The sequence below is a fragment of the Arachis hypogaea genome, chromosome 20 (genome assembly GCF_003086295.3).
Source record: "Arachis hypogaea cultivar Tifrunner chromosome 20, arahy.Tifrunner.gnm2.J5K5, whole genome shotgun sequence".
NCBI lineage: Eukaryota > Viridiplantae > Streptophyta > Magnoliopsida > Fabales > Fabaceae > Arachis > Arachis hypogaea.
Window position 1 is genome coordinate 143,665,789 of NC_092055.1, and position 19,930 is coordinate 143,685,718.

The 19,930-nt window shown below is 29.5% G+C and overlaps 4 protein-coding genes across 4 annotated transcripts in view; all 4 read right to left on the reverse strand.

Moving 5' to 3' along the window:
* The window catches only part of LOC112783348 (flavone 3'-O-methyltransferase 1), a 2,658-nt gene extending 474 nt beyond the window's left edge, over nt 1-2,184 (reverse strand). The window contains exons 1-2 of the mRNA XM_072231704.1: nt 1,917-2,184; nt 1-59 (exon numbers count right to left, since the gene is read on the reverse strand). The exon at nt 1-59 is cut by the window's left edge and continues 6 nt beyond it. Coding sequence (XP_072087805.1) covers nt 1-59; nt 1,917-2,184 — 327 coding nt within the window. The remainder of the gene's footprint in view (nt 60-1,916) is intronic.
* Nucleotides 1-3,597, reverse strand: part of LOC112783346 (isoliquiritigenin 2'-O-methyltransferase) — a 20,669-nt gene extending 17,072 nt beyond the window's left edge. Inside the window, exon 1 of the mRNA XM_029296128.2 lies at nt 3,120-3,597. Within this exon, the coding sequence (XP_029151961.1) occupies nt 3,120-3,547 (428 nt within the window). The 5' untranslated portion in view covers nt 3,548-3,597. The remainder of the gene's footprint in view (nt 1-3,119) is intronic.
* A 4,545-nt stretch (nt 3,598-8,142) lies between these two features.
* Nucleotides 8,143-10,577, reverse strand: LOC112785163 (isoliquiritigenin 2'-O-methyltransferase). The gene is made up of 4 exons (XM_025828606.3): nt 9,934-10,577; nt 9,044-9,360; nt 8,880-8,944; nt 8,143-8,787 (listed from the first exon to the last, which is right to left on the reverse strand). Exons 1-4 carry the CDS (start codon nt 10,350-10,352, stop codon nt 8,485-8,487), a joined length of 1,104 nt encoding a protein of 367 aa, XP_025684391.1. The 5' UTR covers nt 10,353-10,577; the 3' UTR covers nt 8,143-8,484.
* Nucleotides 10,578-14,960: 4,383 nt separating this feature from the next.
* On the reverse strand, nt 14,961-17,670 carry LOC112785252 (isoliquiritigenin 2'-O-methyltransferase). The gene is made up of 4 exons (XM_025828710.2): nt 17,199-17,670; nt 16,071-16,384; nt 15,879-15,943; nt 14,961-15,408 (listed from the first exon to the last, which is right to left on the reverse strand). The coding sequence occupies exons 1-4, from the start codon at nt 17,603-17,605 to the stop codon at nt 15,109-15,111; spliced, it is 1,086 nt and encodes a 361-aa protein (XP_025684495.1). The 5' UTR covers nt 17,606-17,670; the 3' UTR covers nt 14,961-15,108.
* Nucleotides 17,671-19,930: the final 2,260 nt, after the last annotated feature.

Here is a 19,930-nt window from a genome sequence, read left to right on the forward strand (position 1 = left end):
CAAAATGGCGTCTCCCTTTGGAACACTTTCAAACATGTCTCCCCCGATATGCTCTATCCCTTCGTATAAATAAAATAATTAATAAATCAGTGAATATTATAATGGGCTTGTTTGGGTGAGCTTTAAAAAAATTTTTTTTTTTTGAGTTATCTTTTTTTAAAAGATCTTATAGACAAGTAAAAGTAATTTTATATTTGGATATCTCATGTAAAAATATTTTTTTATTTATAAATTATGTTTGGGTATAACAGTATAAAAGTATTTTTTTGTTCATTTATTACATGAAAAACATCTTTTTTTTAAGAAAAAAAGATCTTTTAAAAAAATGCTGATGAATAATCATGTCATCAAAGATTAATTAAATTGGACGGTATCCTAATAAATATGTATATGGAATGGTTGAAAATATAAATGAGCATTCTTGCTTATACATTATTTCAGGTCATCACGAGATAGTGAGATACACATTGTAGCCGCCAATGAGTTATAGCTCAAATGGCATAGTCTTTCTATACTCAATTTAAAAGTTGCGGGTTCGAGTTTTCTATCTTTGATTAAAAAAAAAAAAAATACACATTGTAGCCTTTTCTTAATTTCGGATGCTAACAACAGCAAAGTAGTCATCTATCGATCTTCATCATTAATCAATGAAAATTCAATTCATGTTTAAAGGTTTTCCATACACGCAATTTAGGCAATATAGGAATTTGTCTCAATGTTTTGCAGAATTTATTTAAAAAAAAAAATTGAAGAGGAATGAAAAGCAACAAATTAAGAAGCAAATTAGTGCAAGTTGATAAGGATTTTAATGTGGGACGGACAACCTGAATAATAAGCTTTTCTTTATGCATAACTTTCTTTTATATAAATATAATAATATTAGGAAAACACAAAAAAAATAGCTCAAATTCATCGTATTTAGTATTTATTGTTGTTTTCGACTAATATTTTTTGTTATTAAATACTTTTGTTATTAACTCTTGAAAAAAAAAGTATTAATGGAGTCTTTTATAATAATAGATATTGAGTATTGACACATAATTTTTAGATTAGTCCCAACAATCATGACAAAAGAATTTAATTTCAATATGACTTGTCAATATCTGTTATCACAGAAGACTTTATTAATATTTTTTTTTTCAAAAATTAATATATTCGATGCGGGAGTAAATCTTCGTGAGCTTATTTGTCATTTTACTGTCATTTTTATTTGTAAAACTCCATGACTGCAAAGACATTTGAGGAATCATTGCAAGCAACCTGAAATCGGGAAAATCCTGAGGTCTTGCATAATTTCTCAAATTGTTTTTCGGCTCTTTCCTTTCCACCGGAAACTAGAAACATAAGAAAATCGAGATCCACAGCCTGTGTATCCTTAAACGATGTTGATTTCGGAATTTCTGGCAATAAAGCATCCATAACTATGACCTTCCCATGTGGTGGCAACGCTTCATAGCAGTTTCTTAAAACCTTCACACATTCTTCATCTTCCCAGCTATGACATACATGCTGAAATGAGGAGTTGTTGTTAGATTTTATTAATATAAAACATATTGTTGACTTAGATAATCAATAAATTTGAATAATTATAAAATGCTAACCTTGAGTAAAATGGCATCACCTTTTGGAACAGTTTTAAACATGTCTCCTCCCATATGCTCTATCCCTGATCAGTGATCATGCAAAATACTTATATTTTTAGTATGTATTTGTATCTTTCAATAGAGTAACGCTAGTGAGACAAAAAAAAAAAAACAGTCAGAACTTGTCTTATTTAGCATTCATTAATTGTCGCAATAATTAATAAATACTAAATAAGACAAGTTATAGCTGTTTTTAGCTGATTTTTTTTTTACCAAACATTTTCGATTTCAATACATGAGATAAAATAAATTAAAATAGTAATAATTAATTACCTGGATGAGGGGGTGCGTTTTTCACAACATGAGGCAAATCAAAATTAATTGCTTTTTGAATTGATGGATATTGGAAGAGAATTTGTTTGAGGACTTGTCCATATCCACCTCCAACATCAACTAACGTTGATATTCCATCAAAGCCTCCTTTATATGCATCAAGGATTGATTTCACTCCTAAAGGCCCTGCTTGAGACATTGCTTCTCCGAAAAGGTTACCTAACTCTCTGTCTGTTTCCATATATTCAAATGCCATCTTTCCATACATTCTTTGGAAATGGTTGTGATTGTTAGCATCCAATATTGCATCTTTTGTATCTTTCCTATTTTGAAGAAAATAAAAATTATTTAATTATCCTCCTAATTACTGTGATGCTTTTGTTTTATACACAGAGAATGATTTCATTTTTAATGTATTTTGAATTCCAACACGTATTTTATATTAATGACTAATTTTGAGGGCTAATTTTAGTATACACATTATTTATTAAGGAGATCACATATTTTAATTTGTTCAGTTATAATAAAAACTGTGAAACATATATAGATATGTTTGGGTGACATTCTCAAAAAATATCTTTTACATTGAAAATTTGCCAAATACGTTAAAAAATAAAAAAAAGATCTTTTTCATTGAAAAAAGATCTTTTTTTTAACAAAATAATGACGTCCAAACATACACAATGTGAACAATAGACTAACCAAAATGTTTGGTAAATAAAAAGAATTAGCCAAAATAGTCAGAACTTATTTTTTCTTTTGTCTCCCTATTATTAGGATTAACTAATTACCTGGATGAGGGGGTGCGTTTTTCACAACATGAGGCAAATCAAAATTAATTGCTTTTTGAATTGATGGATATTGGAAGAGAATTTGTTTGAGGACTTGTCCATATCCACCTCCAACATCAACTAACGTTGATATTCCATCAAAGCCTCCTTTATATGCATCAAGGATTGATTTCACTCCTAAAGGCCCTGCTTGAGACATTGCTTCTCCGAAAAGGTTACCTAACTCTCTGTCTGTTTCCATATATTCAAATGCCATCTTTCCATACATTCTTTGGAAGTGGTTGTGATTGTTAGCATCCAATATTGCATCTTTCATATCTTTCCTATTCATACACATAATTTAATTTGTTAAGTTATAAGAACTGTGAATAAAGTAAATAACTTAAAAGCTAAGTAATGTATTCATGGTTACCAAACATGACGATATCCTCGATAGAATAAAGTTGACAATGCAATACAGGAGCCTCCTTGTTCATCGTGATGATTACTTGTATAGTATTGTCCAACAGGAGAAACTGCATAAACTCTTTCAGTGTCACCATCTTCATTAATGGTGCGAATGGAGCAAGTCAGAAGAGAACGAGCCACCAATGATGGCAGCATGCGTTCAAGTCTGCTACCCATCTCACTGTGTTGCTTTGGAATCTTAGATGCAATCTCAGAAGCTGACATGCCTAACGAACTCTCTGCCTTTGATATGATATCAAACAAGTTCATATCAACAGCAGCGTTCAAGATTGCAGGAAACACCTGAGCAAATGCGAATGAAGCAGCTTTGGTGAAAGCATCATCGTAATCCTCCTTGGAATTATTATTATTATTGGTGGTGGAACTCATCATTGATATATGCTACTTTAAGGATTAGTCTTTAACTAACTCTAATTTAGTGTATGTAATCACTAATCACTCTCTCTATATATATATATAAAAGTAGAATAGTGAGTGGCAAATATACAAAGCTAAGAGATATTTTTGCTGCATAAAATGTGACTAATTATTATTATAAATCTGATATATTAATGACACTAAATAAACAATAATGTTTCTTAAAAGTATTTATAATGCGGTTTGAATTAATTTTAAAAGTTAAATTAATCTGATGATCTAAATAAACAATGTTTCCAAGAGTGTTTGTAATACTTAGCTTGTTCTTTATCAGTTTATTGACTTCTAAAATTTTATTAAAAACTCCTTTAATCCATTAATATCAAATAAAATCATTATCTAGCTTTTTTATTTAAAAAAAAAAACCCTAATATATAGTCCTTCAATATAGCATGCGTGGGAGCTCAAGTTTAACATTTTAAAGAGTTTGAAGTAACAATTTTTTTTTTTTTTTTGAAATGTGTAAACTAAATTTGTATAGCCAACTAAATTAAATAAATGATATTATGTGCATACAAAAAATAATTTACCAATTAATTATTGTGTATATATATATATATTTGATAAATATTGTTTTATTGTAATATTGTAAACACATTTGATTATTTGTTTATTGCAAGATTGATAATTCTAATAACTAATTATTTAATAGAAAAATGTATGAATTAATACATATAAATATACATTAATAAAATGATGATAGTGATTGGAAACTAACCTTTATAAATTTGGTTTTTGACTTTTTGGGTTATATATGGTTGGTTGATGTCTATGTCTAAGATAGTGGCATATTAATTGCAACAATTCACCGGTTGTTTTAAGATAGTTGGCAAGCCTTTTATTGGCGGCTGTTTTTTTGGATTAGTTTGTGTTAATTTTAGCATGTTTGGCATTAAATTTTGAGTTATGTACACCTTGTTTTATATGCAGAGAAAGATGACTGAAAACAGTAATATTAAAGCAGCAGGGATGTCTGTTAACACTCAACCATCTTCTCCACCATCATGTGTTCGTAAGAATCGGTCAGCTGTCTGGGATTATTTTGATGTAGAGAATACTACCAAGAAGAAGGCTAAATGCAAATATTGTGGTAGCTTAATATAATATGAAAATGGAACCAGCTCAATGGGTGGTCATTTGAGAAGATGCAAGCAAAATCCTAATAATGATTCGAACAAAAGAAGAAAAATAACGACCACACCGACTATAGATGAGCGTGGTATTTTAAATTCACCCCGTGCTTCCAAATTTGACCAAGAGGAAGCTCGAAGGGCACTTATGGAAATGTTTATTGGGGAAGAGCTACCATTTCGCTTCGTTGAAAGCCCGAAATTCTAAAAATTTGTGCATGCTCTACAAGCAAGATTCAAAGTTCCTTCACGGACTACATTAGCACGTGACATTGGAGCTCTTTATGCTGAAGAGAAGATGAAGTTGCAAGATTTTCTTTCGACAAATTGTGGTAGAGTATGTCTAACCATTGACACTTGGACTTCAATTCAAAATTTTACTTATATGAGTTTGACAGCACACTTTGTTGATTTGGATTGGAAATTACATAAAAAAAATACTTAATTTTTGTCAAGTGACAAGTCATTCAGGAGAGGTTATAGGAGCAACAATTGAATCTTGTTTAAATAATTGAAATTTGAATCGGGTCTTTAGTGTGACAGTTGATAATGCGTCGTCTAATGATGTTGCAATTAAATATCTGAAGCAGCGATTGAATTCTTGGAATAGCATTATTTTGAATGGTGAATTTATTCATATGAGGTGTTGTGCACATATTATAAACTTAATTGTAAAAGAGGGGTTGAAAGAGATTGATGAATCAGTCTTGAGGATTCGTAGTGCAGTAAAGTATGTTAGATCTTCTCCATCTAGAGCTAGTAGGTTTCAAAAGTGTGTTGAACTAGAAAAAATCCAATATAAAGGCTTGCCTTGCATGGATGTTGAGACTAGGTGGAACTCTACCTATCAAATGTTAGAGGTAGCTTTGAAGCATCGCAAAGCATTTGAGTTGCTTGCTTTGAAAGATAATGCCTATATAGGAGAGATGAATGGAGAAAAAGGGAGAGGTGTTCCTTCTGATTCAGACTGGGAGTATGTTGAGTCCATTGTACCTTTTTTGCGAGTGTTCAGTGATGCCACTATATGTGTTTCTGGTATCTTATATGTTACCAGTGATATGTATATGAAGGAAGTATTTGCAATTGGACGATTTATTCGTCATTCTTGTGATTCTATTGATTTTAGTACTATGTCAATGACAGAAAGGATGAGGGTTAAGTATGAGAAGTATTGGGGCAATCCTGATTCGGTGAATATGTTGTTATTGATTGCTATCGTACTTAATCCAATGTAAAAGATTTGAGTATGTCAATTATTTCTTGGATTACTTCTTTGGAGAAGAAAAAGAAGGCGAATTGAAGTCAAAGTTGTCCAAGTGTATAAAGTTACTTTATCAGTAATACCAAAGTTCTGAGGAAGCAAGTGAAGTTGATACGCAAGATGTTCAAGCCAACAACATTAATACCGATCTTCATGGCATGGGCTTTTTTCTGCAAGCAACCGATCGCAAAACAAATACAAGATCTGAACTTGATAGATATTTACAAGAAGAATGCGAGCCATACTCCCATAAGTTCGATATACTAAACTGGTAGAAGGTCAACTCAACCCGATTTTCAATTCTTGAAAATATGGCTCGTGAGGTATTGGCTATACCTGTTTCTACGGTAACTTCGGAGTCTGCATTTAGTACCGGAGGAAGAGTCCTCGATCCATACCGCAGTTCCTTACCACCTAGAATGGTAGAAGCCTTAGTCTGCATAGGAGATTGGCTTAAGGAAGATCTTTTCTCTGCTTTAGATGATGATGGTGAAGTTCTTCAACAAGTTAATCAAGGTATAAAATTTGTTTCATATTTGTTCTCATTTTATTTTATTTTTGTTTTTGTTATCTTTCTATTTTAGAATTTAGGTATTAGTTACCAATTAAAAGTTGTTGAATATAGACTTGATAATTAATTTGATTCCTTGGCAAATATATTTTCCTCTAATGATGGTGCTTGTTCTATGGCGGCATCAATTGATAATCTTGATGATGACTAGGTATGCTTAATATTTTCATTTGGTTTAATACTTTCATTCAAAGATTTGTTTTAAAATGACAAAGGTATATTTTGTTATTTGCAGATATATTTTCCTCAAAGGTTGTGGTTGTTTGATGATTTTGTTGGCAATTTGGCATCTTTTGATATTTTGTGGTTGTTGTTTTAGAGATATTTTTTGGTGGTATTCTTTTGATGTCTTGAGAATGATTAAATGTTATATAGATTAGCTATTGTCATTAGATTTATAAAGAACCAAATTCTAGTTGTAATGAACCTATACACTTTAAAATGACTTTAGTATTAATTTTACTTTTAAAAAAGTTATGGTTTGAAAATTGAATTTCTAAAAACTGGATTTAAAAGTAGATTTTTTGTTAAAATATCTGATTTGAAAATTGAATTTTTAAAAACTAGTTTTAAAATTAGATTTTTGGTTGAAGAAACTAGTTTTAAACTGGATTTTCAAAATTGGTTTTAAAATTGAATTTTAGGTTAAAAAATCTGATTTTAAAATTGGATTTTATAAAAAAAAAACCGGATTTTAGATTTGGATTTAAAAAAACCGGATTTAAAACCGATTTTATATGTAAACTGGATTTAAAATCGATTTTATACGTAAAACTGGATTTTAAATCGGTTTGTAAGTAAAATCGGATTTAAATTCTAAAATCGGTTTAAAATTGATTTTTATTTTTTTAAACCGGTTTTTCTCTTCAATCCAATTCTGGTTTAGTTTCATGAACTATAAAACTGGTTCTGAAATGGATCCAGTTTGGATTTATAAAAATCCAAACCATGCCCACCCCTAGATTATACTATTGAGAAGTGTTAGGGGCTGGGTTTAATAAATTTTGTAATTTGTAACTATCAATTAATTATTATTGGTGTTTTGAATGGTGTGAGATTTTATTTAATAGTGTGAAATTACTCACTTCTCTTTTGTTGGTTAAGTGCTAGCCATATTTTAATAAAAGTAATGGCTCCTAAACTTTCTTTATATTATTTGAACTATAACTCATTAGTAAACATTCACCGTTGGTGGCTTGGTGCTGTAACTGTTGGGTGAAATTGACATGCATGTATATGTTGATTAATTATTGAACACTTTGTCAAAAGATTAATTAAATGATTGGACGGCTTCCTAATAATTAATTAAAAGAGTAGAATATAAACATAATTGAGCTTTCATTGTAGCCTTTCGTCAATTTCGGAGGGTAACATTTAACAACAGAAAAGTCATCTTTCTAGATTTTAGACTGAGCTCATGGACTTGTTTGGAGATAAAAAGGTAAAAATAATATAAAAGATTATTGTCTCTTTTTTTTTTAAAGAAAACAAAAATTTTAATAAAAACAAATACAAAAATTGAAAATAAAAATAAAACGCACACCAAATATATGTTAAATTATTTTTAAAGTTATTTTTAGATGTTTAATTTGTAGTTTGGAATGCTTTCAATCTTTATGTTTAAATTATACATATATTTATACATAATTTCAGGTCACTAGATAGTAAGATACACATTGTAGCCAACCTTTTCTTTATTTCGGATGCTAACAACAGTAAATTAGTCATCTATCGATCTTCATCATGAATCATGTGTGGTACACTCTATGTTATTTTTAGATTAGTCTCAATGATCATGACAAAAGGATTTAATTTCAATATGATTTGTCAACATCTATTATCATATAAGACTTTATTGATATTTTTTTCTTAAATTAATATATTCGAAGCCTAAATCTTCGTGAATTTATTTGTCATTTTACTCTCATTTTTATTTGTAAAGCTCCATGACTGCAACGACATTTGAGGAATCATTGCAAGCAACCTGAAATCGTGAAAATCCTGAGGTCTTGCATAATTTCTCAAATTGTTTTTGGGTTCTTTCCTTTCCACCGTGAACTAGAAACATAAGAAAATCGAGATCCACAGCCTGTGTATCCTTAAACGATGTTGATTTTGGAATTTCTGGCAATAAAGCATCCAAAACTATGACCTTCCCATGTGGTGGCAAAGCTTCATAGCAGTTTCTTAAAAACTTGACACATTCTTCATCTTCCCAGTTATGACATACATGCTGAAATGAGGAGTTTTTGTTAGATTTTATTAATATAAAATATATTGATGACTTAGATAATCAATAAATTTGAATAATTATAAAATGCTAACCTTGAGTAAAATGGCATCAGCTTTTGGAACACTTTTAAACATGTCTCCTCCGATATGCTCTATCCCTTATCAGTGATCATGCAAAATAGTAATATTTTTAGTATGTATTTTGTATATTTCAATACATGAGATAAAAATAAATTAAAATAGTAATAACTAATTACCTGGATGAGGGGGTGCGTTTTTAACAACATGAGGCAAATCAAAATTAATTGCTTTAATTGATGGATATTGCAAGAGAATTTGTTTCAAAGTTTGTCCATATCCACCTCCAACATCAACTAAAGTTGATATTCCCTCAAAGCCTTTATATGCATTAAGAAGTTGTTTCAATCCTAAAGACCCAGCTTGTGCCATTGCTTGTCCGAAAAGGTTACCTAACTCTGTGTCTGTCTCCATATATTCAAATGCCATCTTTCCGTACATTTTTTGGAAATGATTGTGATTGTTAGCATCCAATATTGCATCTTTTGTATCTGTCCTGTTTTTTCAAAAATAATAATCATTAATTTTCCTTTTTCTACTTCTCAATTTTTATAACTTTCTGCATATCTTAGTATGTGTTTGTTTATGAGGACGGGACACTCAGACAAAGACATAGAAACATAATATTATGTTTGATAGATGAGACATGAGATATAGATAAAAATATTGTGTCAAGAGACATTGCATTAGTGTATCTTGTGTTCATTCCGACAAAAAGGACACAGACACTAATAAAAGATACAACTTATTTTTTATTTTATTATTTTTGTTAATTTTTTATAATTATATATATTTTTTATTATATTTTTCTTCTCAAATTGTTTGAATAAAAAAAAATGAGGATAAATTAGATTTTCATAATTTATTCTAGTTTATCACAAAAAATATATATATAAAAAAACAACAAATTTGATATTTATATTCTTTATGTCTTATTTTCAGTATCTTATCTTATTTTGTTCTCAGAAACAAACGCAGTCATGTGTTATTTGTTTTTTTGAGATGAAAGGAAAACTTATTAATAATGAATAAAGCTAATAAGTTAAGGTAATTAAGTAAGGTTAATTACCAAAGATGACGGTAACCTTGGTAGCTTACAGTTGACATTGCAATCCAGGAGCCTCCTTGTTCATCATGATGACTACTTGTATAGTATTGTCCAACAGGAGAAACTGCATAAACTCTTTCAGTGTCACCATCTTCATTAATGGTGCGAATGGAGCAAGTCAGAAGAGAACGAGCCACCAATGATGGCAGCATGCGTTCAAGTCTGCTACCCATTTCACTGTGTTGCTTTGGAATCTTAGATGCAATCTCAGAAGCTGACATGCCTAATGGACTCTCTGACTTTGATATGATATCAAACAAGTTCATATCAACAGCAGCGTTCAAGATTGCAGGAAACACCTGAGCAAATGCGAAGGAAGCAGCTTTGGTGAAAGCATCATCGTACTCCTCCTTGGTGGTTATTGAACTCATCATATTCATATATATGCAACCTACTTTAATTATTACTCTTTAATTAAAGTCACTCTAATTTAGTGTGTGTATGTATGTAGTCACTGATCACTCTATATATATGCTTCACCAAGTAGAATAGTCAGTGTTAAATACACAAGCTAAGAGATATTTTTGTTGCATAAGATTTGACTACATGCTCTCTTGGAACTTGGAAGCAACCGGTTAATGATTGTAATTATTATTATAAATCTGCTGCTATATTAATGAGTAATGACAATAAATAAACAATGTTTCTTAAGAGTGTGTGTTTATAATGCGGTTGGAATTAATTTTAAAAGTAAAATTAATCTGATGATTTAAATAAACAATGTTTCTAAGAGTGTTTGTAATACTTAGCTTGTTCTTTATCAGTTTATTGACTTTTAAAATTTTATTAAAAAATGAGTTAACTACGATTTTGGTTTTTAAAATAGGAGTTAAAATTTTTGTTGTCTCTAACTTTTTTTTACTTACAAAATTATCGCTAAAATTTAACTTAATTTTAAAATTATTATTTTTACCAAATTTTTAATTTTTATTTCGAAAATACCCCTAACTAAATAAAAGAAAAAGAAAATGGGTTAAGGGGAAAGGGGAAGGGTATCACCGCCCCAGGGGTTTGTTTGGTTTGGGAAAGGGAAGGGAAGAGGGAAGGAAAGGGGAAGGGCCACCGCCGCTGCTCTTTGTTGTTGCCACTCCTGCTCCTCGTCGTTCGCCATTTCTGCTCCTCCTCCTCGCCCTCGCCCTCGCCTTGCCACGACGCGTCTGGCACGCACCCTATGGTTCGTCGTTGTCGAAGAAGTGGTGGTGGTTGTCATGTGCAAAATCTGCAACAAGGGTTTCTAGAGAGATTGTTAGTAATTATATTTATAGATTTTTTATTCTTGTAATTGAATATGAATTTAAGAATTTCTGAGTTTTGTTAATGAAAGAAGAAGAATTTTAGTTCTGAGTTTTGTTAATGATTACGAGTTTTGACGATGATGTTGATGATTTTCTTATTTTTCTGAGTTCTGAGTTCTGCATCTCGGTTCTTGTTTTTCTAGGTTCTTGACGATGATGATGATGATGATTTTTTTATGTTTCTTCTTATAATTCTATTATCCATTGTTGTTGTTGTTCTTCTGCTTCTAGTTACTTTTGTTGTTGTTGTTGTTGTTCTGATTCTATTATTCGTTGTTGTTGTTGTTGTTGTTGTTGTTGTTGTTTCATTGGTATTGCTTCTGCTTCTGCTTCAACTTTTGGTTCAGCTTCAGCTTCTCTGTTGATTTTGGGAAAGAAGGGGAGGATATTTTCGTCCGAAAGACGATTTTAAAATTAAGTTAAATTTTAGGGACGGTTTTGTAAGAAAAAAAAGTTGAGGAAAAAAATTTTTTCAATCCCTTACCTTAGGGACGAAAATCGTACTTAACCCTTAAAAAATCCTTTAATCCATTAATATCAAATAAAATCACTATCTAATTTTTTTTTTATTTTATAAAAATAAACCTAATATATAGTCCTTCAATATAGGAGCTCAAGTTTAACATTTTAAAGAGTTTGAAGTAACAATTTTTTTTTTTGAAATAGGTGTAAACTAAAATTTGTATAGCCAACTAAATTAAAATAAATGATATTATATGCATATAAAAAATTATTTACCAATTAATTATAGATATACAAATTAAATAATATTTTTTTTTATAAATATATATCCCGTTAGTTGAACGTTGAACGTTGAACGTTGAAACATTCACTTAGCTTGTTGGTGCTGTAACTGTTGGGTGAAATTGACATGCATATGTATATGTTGATTAATTATTGAACACTTTGTCAAAGATTAATTAAATTATTGGACGGTGTCCTAATAATTAATTAAAAGAGTTGAATATAAACATAATTGAGCTTTCATTGTAGCCTTTCGTCAATTTCGGAGGGTAACATTTAACAACAGAAAAGTCATCTTTCTAGATTTTAGACTAAGCTCATGGACTTTGTTTGGATAAAAAAAAAGGTAAAAATAATATAAAAGATGTAAATATAATACCCACACTTAATTGATTCTAAAATCACTCACTTTCTTAAGTAACATTATCATATTTTCAATCTCTCAAACTCACTAAATAACACTCATATGAAATAATAGAATAAAGAAGGACTTCACATAATTATATCTTTTTCATTTCATAGAACACACAAAATACATAAGACATATGTGCCTTTATATAGGCAAAGTTTCGTACTAAAAGTTTATGATTCTACTCCGAGACGGATCCAGGAATGTTATTATGGGGCCAATAACACATATAATATTAAAAATTATGTAAAAAATTATATAATATAAGATGTATTATAAAAATACACCGATAGAAATTATATTTTAAAGTGCAAAAAATATGTGTATTTTTTACTAACGAAGTGGTCGATTTTTCGTATCATAAAATTTATCGATAATAGAATTTATGTCAAATTTTTCAGCAATTTTCTTTTTAATATAATTAAAAGATAATTAGCAAGAAATTCATTTTCATTTTGTTTTTGAGTTATTTTTCACAATATTTATAGTGGAAAAATATCTCTTAGTTGTAGCAATTGAAACAGAGAGAATTAATACCAAATAAATAAAAAAAAAGACGGTCATAAGAAGAAAAAAATTCACATTATGAGATTTGAAAATTTTTATTTAATTAAAAAATATTAGTAATAATATCTTTTTCAGATTTTTTTAATATTGTTACTTATTTTTTAAATATTAAAAATCATTAATATTTAAATTAGACTGGACTTTTATTTATACTAGACTAAATACTAAATAACTTATTTTTAAAATTAAATTATACATAATAACTTATTACTATTAATTATTTTAAAAAAAATTGGGGTCGAGGTCTCCACTCGCTCCCTTATGTCCGTTCCTGATTCTACTAACTTCTTAATACACATACTTATCCAATTTTGCTTCTTACTTTGACTATTCAAATAAGTAACTTCTTGTAATTTCTAGCACATCTTAAAAATTCTTTATTAAGCTTAGTCATCAATCTTGAAGCTTCCAATACACTTCATGATTCTTCTAGTATGAAAGTGACGAGTGTAACTTCCATTCAATTCCAATTCAATTTGATTTTGAACTTCTTCGATATTTTAGTATATTTTAATTGTATTACTCTCTTGAATATTCTTGATTTAATTTTCTAATAAAAGATGATCTCATTATTTTTACTATCGTCTCTTTTCTCTTATAAAACAACAAGACTTTTAATAAAAAGCAAACAAAAATTGGAGACAAAAATAAAACGCACACCAAATATATGTTAAATTATTTAATTTTTAAAGTTATTTTTAGATGTTTAAAATGTATTTTGGGATGCTCTCTTTATGACAATCACGAAGGAATATTATAATAGAGGCCTGCATTATTGTTTTTATGTAGATGAGATGTGTAATAATAGGTGTGATGTATAGTCTAGTTAAAATACCTTGATACTTTGTTTTTAAAGTTTTCATTTGTATTTTCATAGATTGTTGTTATCTTAAAAGCCAAATGACATATCACATGTCAATTTTTGACACATTAATAAATCATGGTAATAAAATTATAAAAGAACGAGAAAAAAAAAGATAAAGATAAAATTATTGTTGTTGTTCTTGTTTTATGAGAGAACAATGATATCTATTTATACTAATTATTAAATTGATTTTAAATTTTAAAATAAGTTAAAACAATTAAAATTTTTAGACGATTTTATTAGAGAAAGATAAATATAACTAACTTACAAAAAAATGTCTTATGGATAATTTAATACAAGGAGATCACTTCCATAAAGATATTAAAAATATCTTTTTTTTAAGACATTTACATGTGACATGATATTATTAGACATCTTTATTAAATCGGTTAATAATTTATTTTTTAATAAATCAGAACAAAATCGGTTTATTATAACAATAATAATAAACCCAATTATCCACATTATAATTATTAGACCCGATTTGATCCGATCGATTTACACAATTTAAACCGAATCATGTTTAAATTTTTTGATAAAAAGACAAATATATCCCCGATTTTTGTTTAAACAAAAAAACAAAAAAAATCAGGATCCAATGGGTTTTATAAATTGGTCGATTCGACTGGATCTGATAACAATTGAGTTTTTTGTTATTATTATAAAAAATCAGTTTTATTCTAATTTGTTAAGAAATTAAAAAATAATCGATTCATTAATACGTCTAATAATAATGCGACACATAAATGTCTTTACAAAAAGACGTTTTACGTGTCTTTAGGAGAGCATCCTCCTTGATACAATGCGTCAACATTAATTTAATGGAATCAAAACAGAAATTAATTTAATTTTGCTAGCAACTAAAGTAACTCATTTTTCAAAATCCAAAAAATAACTCATGTATGTATACATCTTAAAGTACATACATGTATATGAAAAATGAAAGTAAAATCAACTATAATCATATAATGTAATAAGCGTACAACATTATTATCACATAAGTAGACGCAATACTCGCCAATGAGTAATAGCTCAAATAACATAGTCTCCTCATACTCAATTAAGAGATTGCAGATTCGAATTTCATATCTTTGGTATAAAAAAAAAATAGACGCAATCCTTATTCCATAAATAGTAAATTGCTCACAATATATGATATGTGACGAAGATAAAAGAAAAGTGCACAAGAGCTAAGAAGCAAGAAGGTGGAGCAAATTAAATTAAAACCAAAAAAGAAAAAAAAATATTCAAAATATTTATTTGTAAAATTCTATGACTGCAAACGTAGTTAAGGAAGTAGTGCAAGCAACTTGGAATCTAGAAAATCCAGAGTTGATGCATAGCCTCTCAAATTCTTTCTGGGTTCGTTCCTTTCCGCCATTAATTATAAACATGAGGTAGTCCACATCACAAATATGTTTTGATGAATTGCTTGAATTCGGGATTTCTGGCATTATGAAGTCCAAAACAATCACCTTTCCATGTTGTGGCAACGCTTCGTGGCAGTTTCTTAGGAATTTGACGCATTCTTCATCTGACCAATTATGACATACATGCTGGAAACCCAAATATAAAACAAAATCTATATCACATCATCTATATATTATGTTGTATAAAAAAAATTTGATGAATTCAGGGAATTAGTGGTGTTTTTCTTAAATGTGGATTGTTGGGGTGTTATACTTAAATGTGGGATCGTTTAACTAGAGAAGCAGAAATCGGACCGTCCGATTTGTTAGAGGTACATAAATCGGACCGTCCGATTTCTAGAGGTACAAAAATCGGACCGACTGATTTCTGAGAGATACACAAATTGGACCCAGGAATTTCTGAGAGGTACACAAATCGATCCCAGGGATTTGTGTTAAAAAAAATTAAAAAATTTTAAGTACAGAAATCGGACCCAGGAATTTGTGTACTTCTACAATTTTGAAAAACACCAAAAATTACAATATTAAAGTATATCACCACTTTTATTTCCATAACAAAAAAAAAAAATTAGCCTGAATTCAGGTAGGGACCAAACCTTTAGCATAATGGCATCACCCTTTGGAACACTTTCGAACATGTCTCCTCCAACGTGCTCAATCCCTTTATGCAAAAATTAGTGTGTTAATACTTAGTAGATATTAGATTGAATTAGGTCCTTTAGTTGATTATTAAAATTTAAAAGCTATAAATAAAATAATTAAGCCTGACAGAAACTATGTGTATATACCTAGATATGATGGTGCGTTTTTCACAACATGAGGCATATCAAAATTAATTCCTTTAATGGAAGGAAACGCAGAAATGATCAAGTTTAAGGTTTGTCCTATTCCACCTCCTACATCAACCAATGTTGTCACTCCCTCAAAACCTTTGTATAGGCTTATGATCCTTTTCATTCCCAGTGGGCCAGATTGGGCCATTGTTTGGTCAAAAACATGGCTAATTTCTTTGTTTGTCTTCAAATATTCGAACATTGGCATTCCATAAACCCTTTCAAAATGATTGTTATTTGGGTCCAAAATTGCATCTTTTGCGTCCTTCCTGCAAGAAGAAAAGTTAAGACTTGAAATAATGTGCAGCTGAGGCCCTAGCTTAAGTATGCCCCTTAATAAGTTAATATGCTGCACCTGGGTTCGAACTTTGGCGAATGTGCCGAATATTAATATGAATTCTTTAGGTAGCGTTTCGTGGAGAGAAAAGACTGAGACTGAGAGACAGAGACTAAAAAACAGAGATTAAAATAAATCTCAGTATTGTGTTTGGTGAAAAATGGGAGACAGGAATTGAAACAAGAATGAAACTCTAATTTAATTTGCACAAAGGATAAAATTGAAATTAATTAATTAAAATGAAAGTATTTTAGGTATAAAATGTTATTAAAGTTTCAATCTCCATCTCTAAAAATTTTAGTCCCTTGTGTCCCTATTTTTTGGAGGTACTGAAATACTGAAGTTTTAGGAACAGAGACAGAAATTTTAGTATTAGTCTCTGAACTAACAAACATGATACTGAGTTTCAGTCTCTGTCTCAATACCTCAAAACAAACGCTAGTTTAGTGTTGTATGAATGAGTGTGTAATGTGGGTGTGTTGTGGTAACCTAGGATTAATGGTTTCCAATCTATATAAACAAAAAGCAAGTGTGGAGGGTTTAAATAAAAAAAAAAACTAAGAGAAAACATATTTTTACCAAAAATACTATTTGTACACTAAAATCGGTTACTAATATTTTTGTGTATATAGTATATACTGGCGGTTGGTTTTGATAGTTGATTTTGGTGTACATGTAGCGTAGACGTATTTTCACAGTTACCAAATTTGGCATATGATATGATGTGTTTAGATAAATGAGATTACCAAAGGTCATCATATACTCGATGGAAGAGAACAGAGAGAGGAGTCAAGGAGCCGCCATATTCATGTTCATGACGAGAGGATCTGAAGTAGGCACCAACATTTGAGAGAGCATAAACTCTTTCTTTGGTGCCATCTTGGTTAATGCGAATAGAGCATTCTAGAAGCGAGTGGCTTGCCAGTGAAGGCAGCATGCGCTCCAGCCTCTTTGCCACCATATCAGTGTCTTCTTTTTTAATCGGAAGCTTTGAAGCAATTTCCGAGGCAGACATGATCCCTTTTGATGGTATGATCTCAAACAGATTCAGATCAATGGCTGCATTTATGATTGCAGGAGTGATCCGACTAAAACAAAGTACCAATGCTGAAACGAAAGCATTGTTTTCTTCCTCTTTGGAGCTCAAACTCATTGTTTAATTTCTTTTCTCACTTGTCTTGTGAATATAATAATGTGTGTTGTCCTTGCATTAATTTGGTCTCATATTTATATTGATCTATTGTCATAGCATTCTGATGACTCAGTGCTAGAGGGCCAGTAATTTTTGTAATTTGTAACCATCAAATAGCTATTAATGATGATTTTAATGGTATGAGATTGGTGTGAGATTTCATCCAATGGCTCACTTTTCTTTGCTGGTTACTTGCTGATTAGAATTTGAAAAAGTTGTTGACCCCTAGACTTTTCCATTGGTAAGTATTAGGTAATAAAGTTGCACTGTTTCTATATGTTTTTGAAGCAAATTTGATGCGTCTTTCTGGAAAAGTCATCATATGCAGCCATATTGTACCCTGCTTTTATATTCATTTTACATTCCTTGTTAGCTTCTGGCGGCTTACACTAACTAGTCAAAGAAATTGACCGCGCATGCATGCATTTGATTAAACTTTAATTCTGCAATTTCGAAACTAATTAAGGCTGCTGCTTGAACTTGAAAAAAGACAATAATAATCATGTCTTCATGTGGTGTTACAACTTAGAATGCAACTTATAACATAGTTACAATTACGACCTATGCTTGGGTAACTAAATTAATCACTTGCCTTCTTCGATTCATTCCCACTTTCACCGGAATACTGTAAGTGTTTATGCTACCGAAACACTGCTTCGTTTCAATCACTAATTTTTAGGTCACCTCCGAAAACCGTGATCATAGACCCTCTTAGGTGATTCTTTTTTGAAAAACCGTGACCATAGACTCTTTTTTGTCACTGTAAAAAACTGTGACCATAGACCCCTTTAGATCATCCTTCAAAACCGTGACCATAGACCTTTTTAAGCCACTCTTTTTTAAAAAATCATGACTATAGTTTTTTTTTTGTCACCCTAAAAAACCGTGATCATACAGAGAAAATCGTGACCATGGAACAAAAATGTTATAGTGCCTTATCCTTGTAATCAAAGTCAAACCCTGAAGTTTGACAACTTACCTTGTTGGAATATACTTACTTTTCCTTCATTATTTTATTAAACTTTACATTATATTATGAAAATTATAAGAAACTTTATATATATTAAATTTTTTACCTCTTTTATTATCTAAATTTTATGGATTCATCATTAAGGATTGAGAGACAAACAAAAAAAATAAATTTTAAAAATTAACATGCAAAATTGCAAATGAATAATTTATATATCATACTTTTATAAAATGTTAACACATAAAGTAACTAAACTACTGTATAAAAACGCAACTAAGTAAATAAAGTACGATAAAAGAAAAATATTTTTTGCTCTCTTATAACCTCACATCATCAATAATTTAATAAGATGCGAAAATTTTAGCTATGCAATTTTTTTCAATAATATATATAACTCAATGTTCATCCTATATTGAGGAGAAATTTGATATAAATACTTCATGTGAACTAAAACGTAACCACAAAATCAACTATTGCCTAATTGTGTGTGTATATATATATTAATTCATATTTTTCTAATTAAATGATCACCAACTAAAATAATCAAACCTGCTATAACAAAATAATTAAACCTGCAATTAATAAACAATCAAACTTGTTTATAATAAGACAAAAGATTTCATATACATATTTTTATACATAATGGTTAATTGATAATCGATTTTTGATATATACATGATATAACACTTTATAATTTTATAATTAATATCAACTCTAAAATATTATCAACTTCTATCCTTAATATATAAAAGTAAATGGATAAGTTTATTCACATTACTTTTAAAATATCTTTTTTTTCCTATTAATGTCATGTCAGCAACATCGCTTATTTAACAAAATTTTAGAATCAACCACTCAATTTTTGCCAAATCAACTATTATTTTAAAATCAGAAAAAAAATATACAAAAAACAATACAATAATTACTAATGACAATAATTAGAAATTAATAATGTCTAGCCAAATTTGTAACTTACAAAGACATTAAATCCATATCCCTATATTTATTATATCTTACCTGTTATAAACAATACAATCAATTTATAACCCCAATAATTAATTTATTAATTTTTATAAATAACTCATTCAATGTAATAAACATTCATATAACAAATGTCATAATAATATTATTAATCATAATAAATTTTATGTTACAAATATTTAAATTCCATACTATTTGAACTACTTATATAAGTCTCTTATCACTATTCCTTCAAATAATATCAAATTTAGCACAAAAAAATTATTTTCAAACTACACATCTTAAACTTAATCAATGGAGGTAACTATGTTGAATGTGAAAAGTGTAAGAAGAAA

What these genes read in the sequence shown, in the direction of transcription:
- LOC112785252 (XM_025828710.2), bottom strand. Translation starts at nt 17,605, where the DNA reads ATGAGTTTGAGCTCCAAAGAGGAAGAAAACAATGCTTTCGTTTCAGCA. An exon ending in AAACGCACCATCATATCTAG is followed by an intron (nt 15,944 to 16,070) that starts GTATATACACAT and finishes TTTTGCATAAAG; the next exon opens with GGATTGAGCACGTTGGAGGA. An exon ending in GTGATGCCATTATGCTAAAG is followed by an intron (nt 15,409 to 15,878) that starts GTTTGGTCCCTA and finishes TTGGGTTTCCAG; the next exon opens with CATGTATGTCATAATTGGTC.
- LOC112785163 (XM_025828606.3), bottom strand. Translation starts at nt 10,352, where the DNA reads ATGAATATGATGAGTTCAATAACCACCAAGGAGGAGTACGATGATGCT. An exon ending in CAAGGTTACCGTCATCTTTG is followed by an intron (nt 9,361 to 9,933) that starts GTAATTAACCTT and finishes TTGAAAAAACAG; the next exon opens with GACAGATACAAAAGATGCAA. An exon ending in CTGATGCCATTTTACTCAAG is followed by an intron (nt 8,788 to 8,879) that starts GTTAGCATTTTA and finishes TCCTCATTTCAG; the next exon opens with CATGTATGTCATAACTGGGA.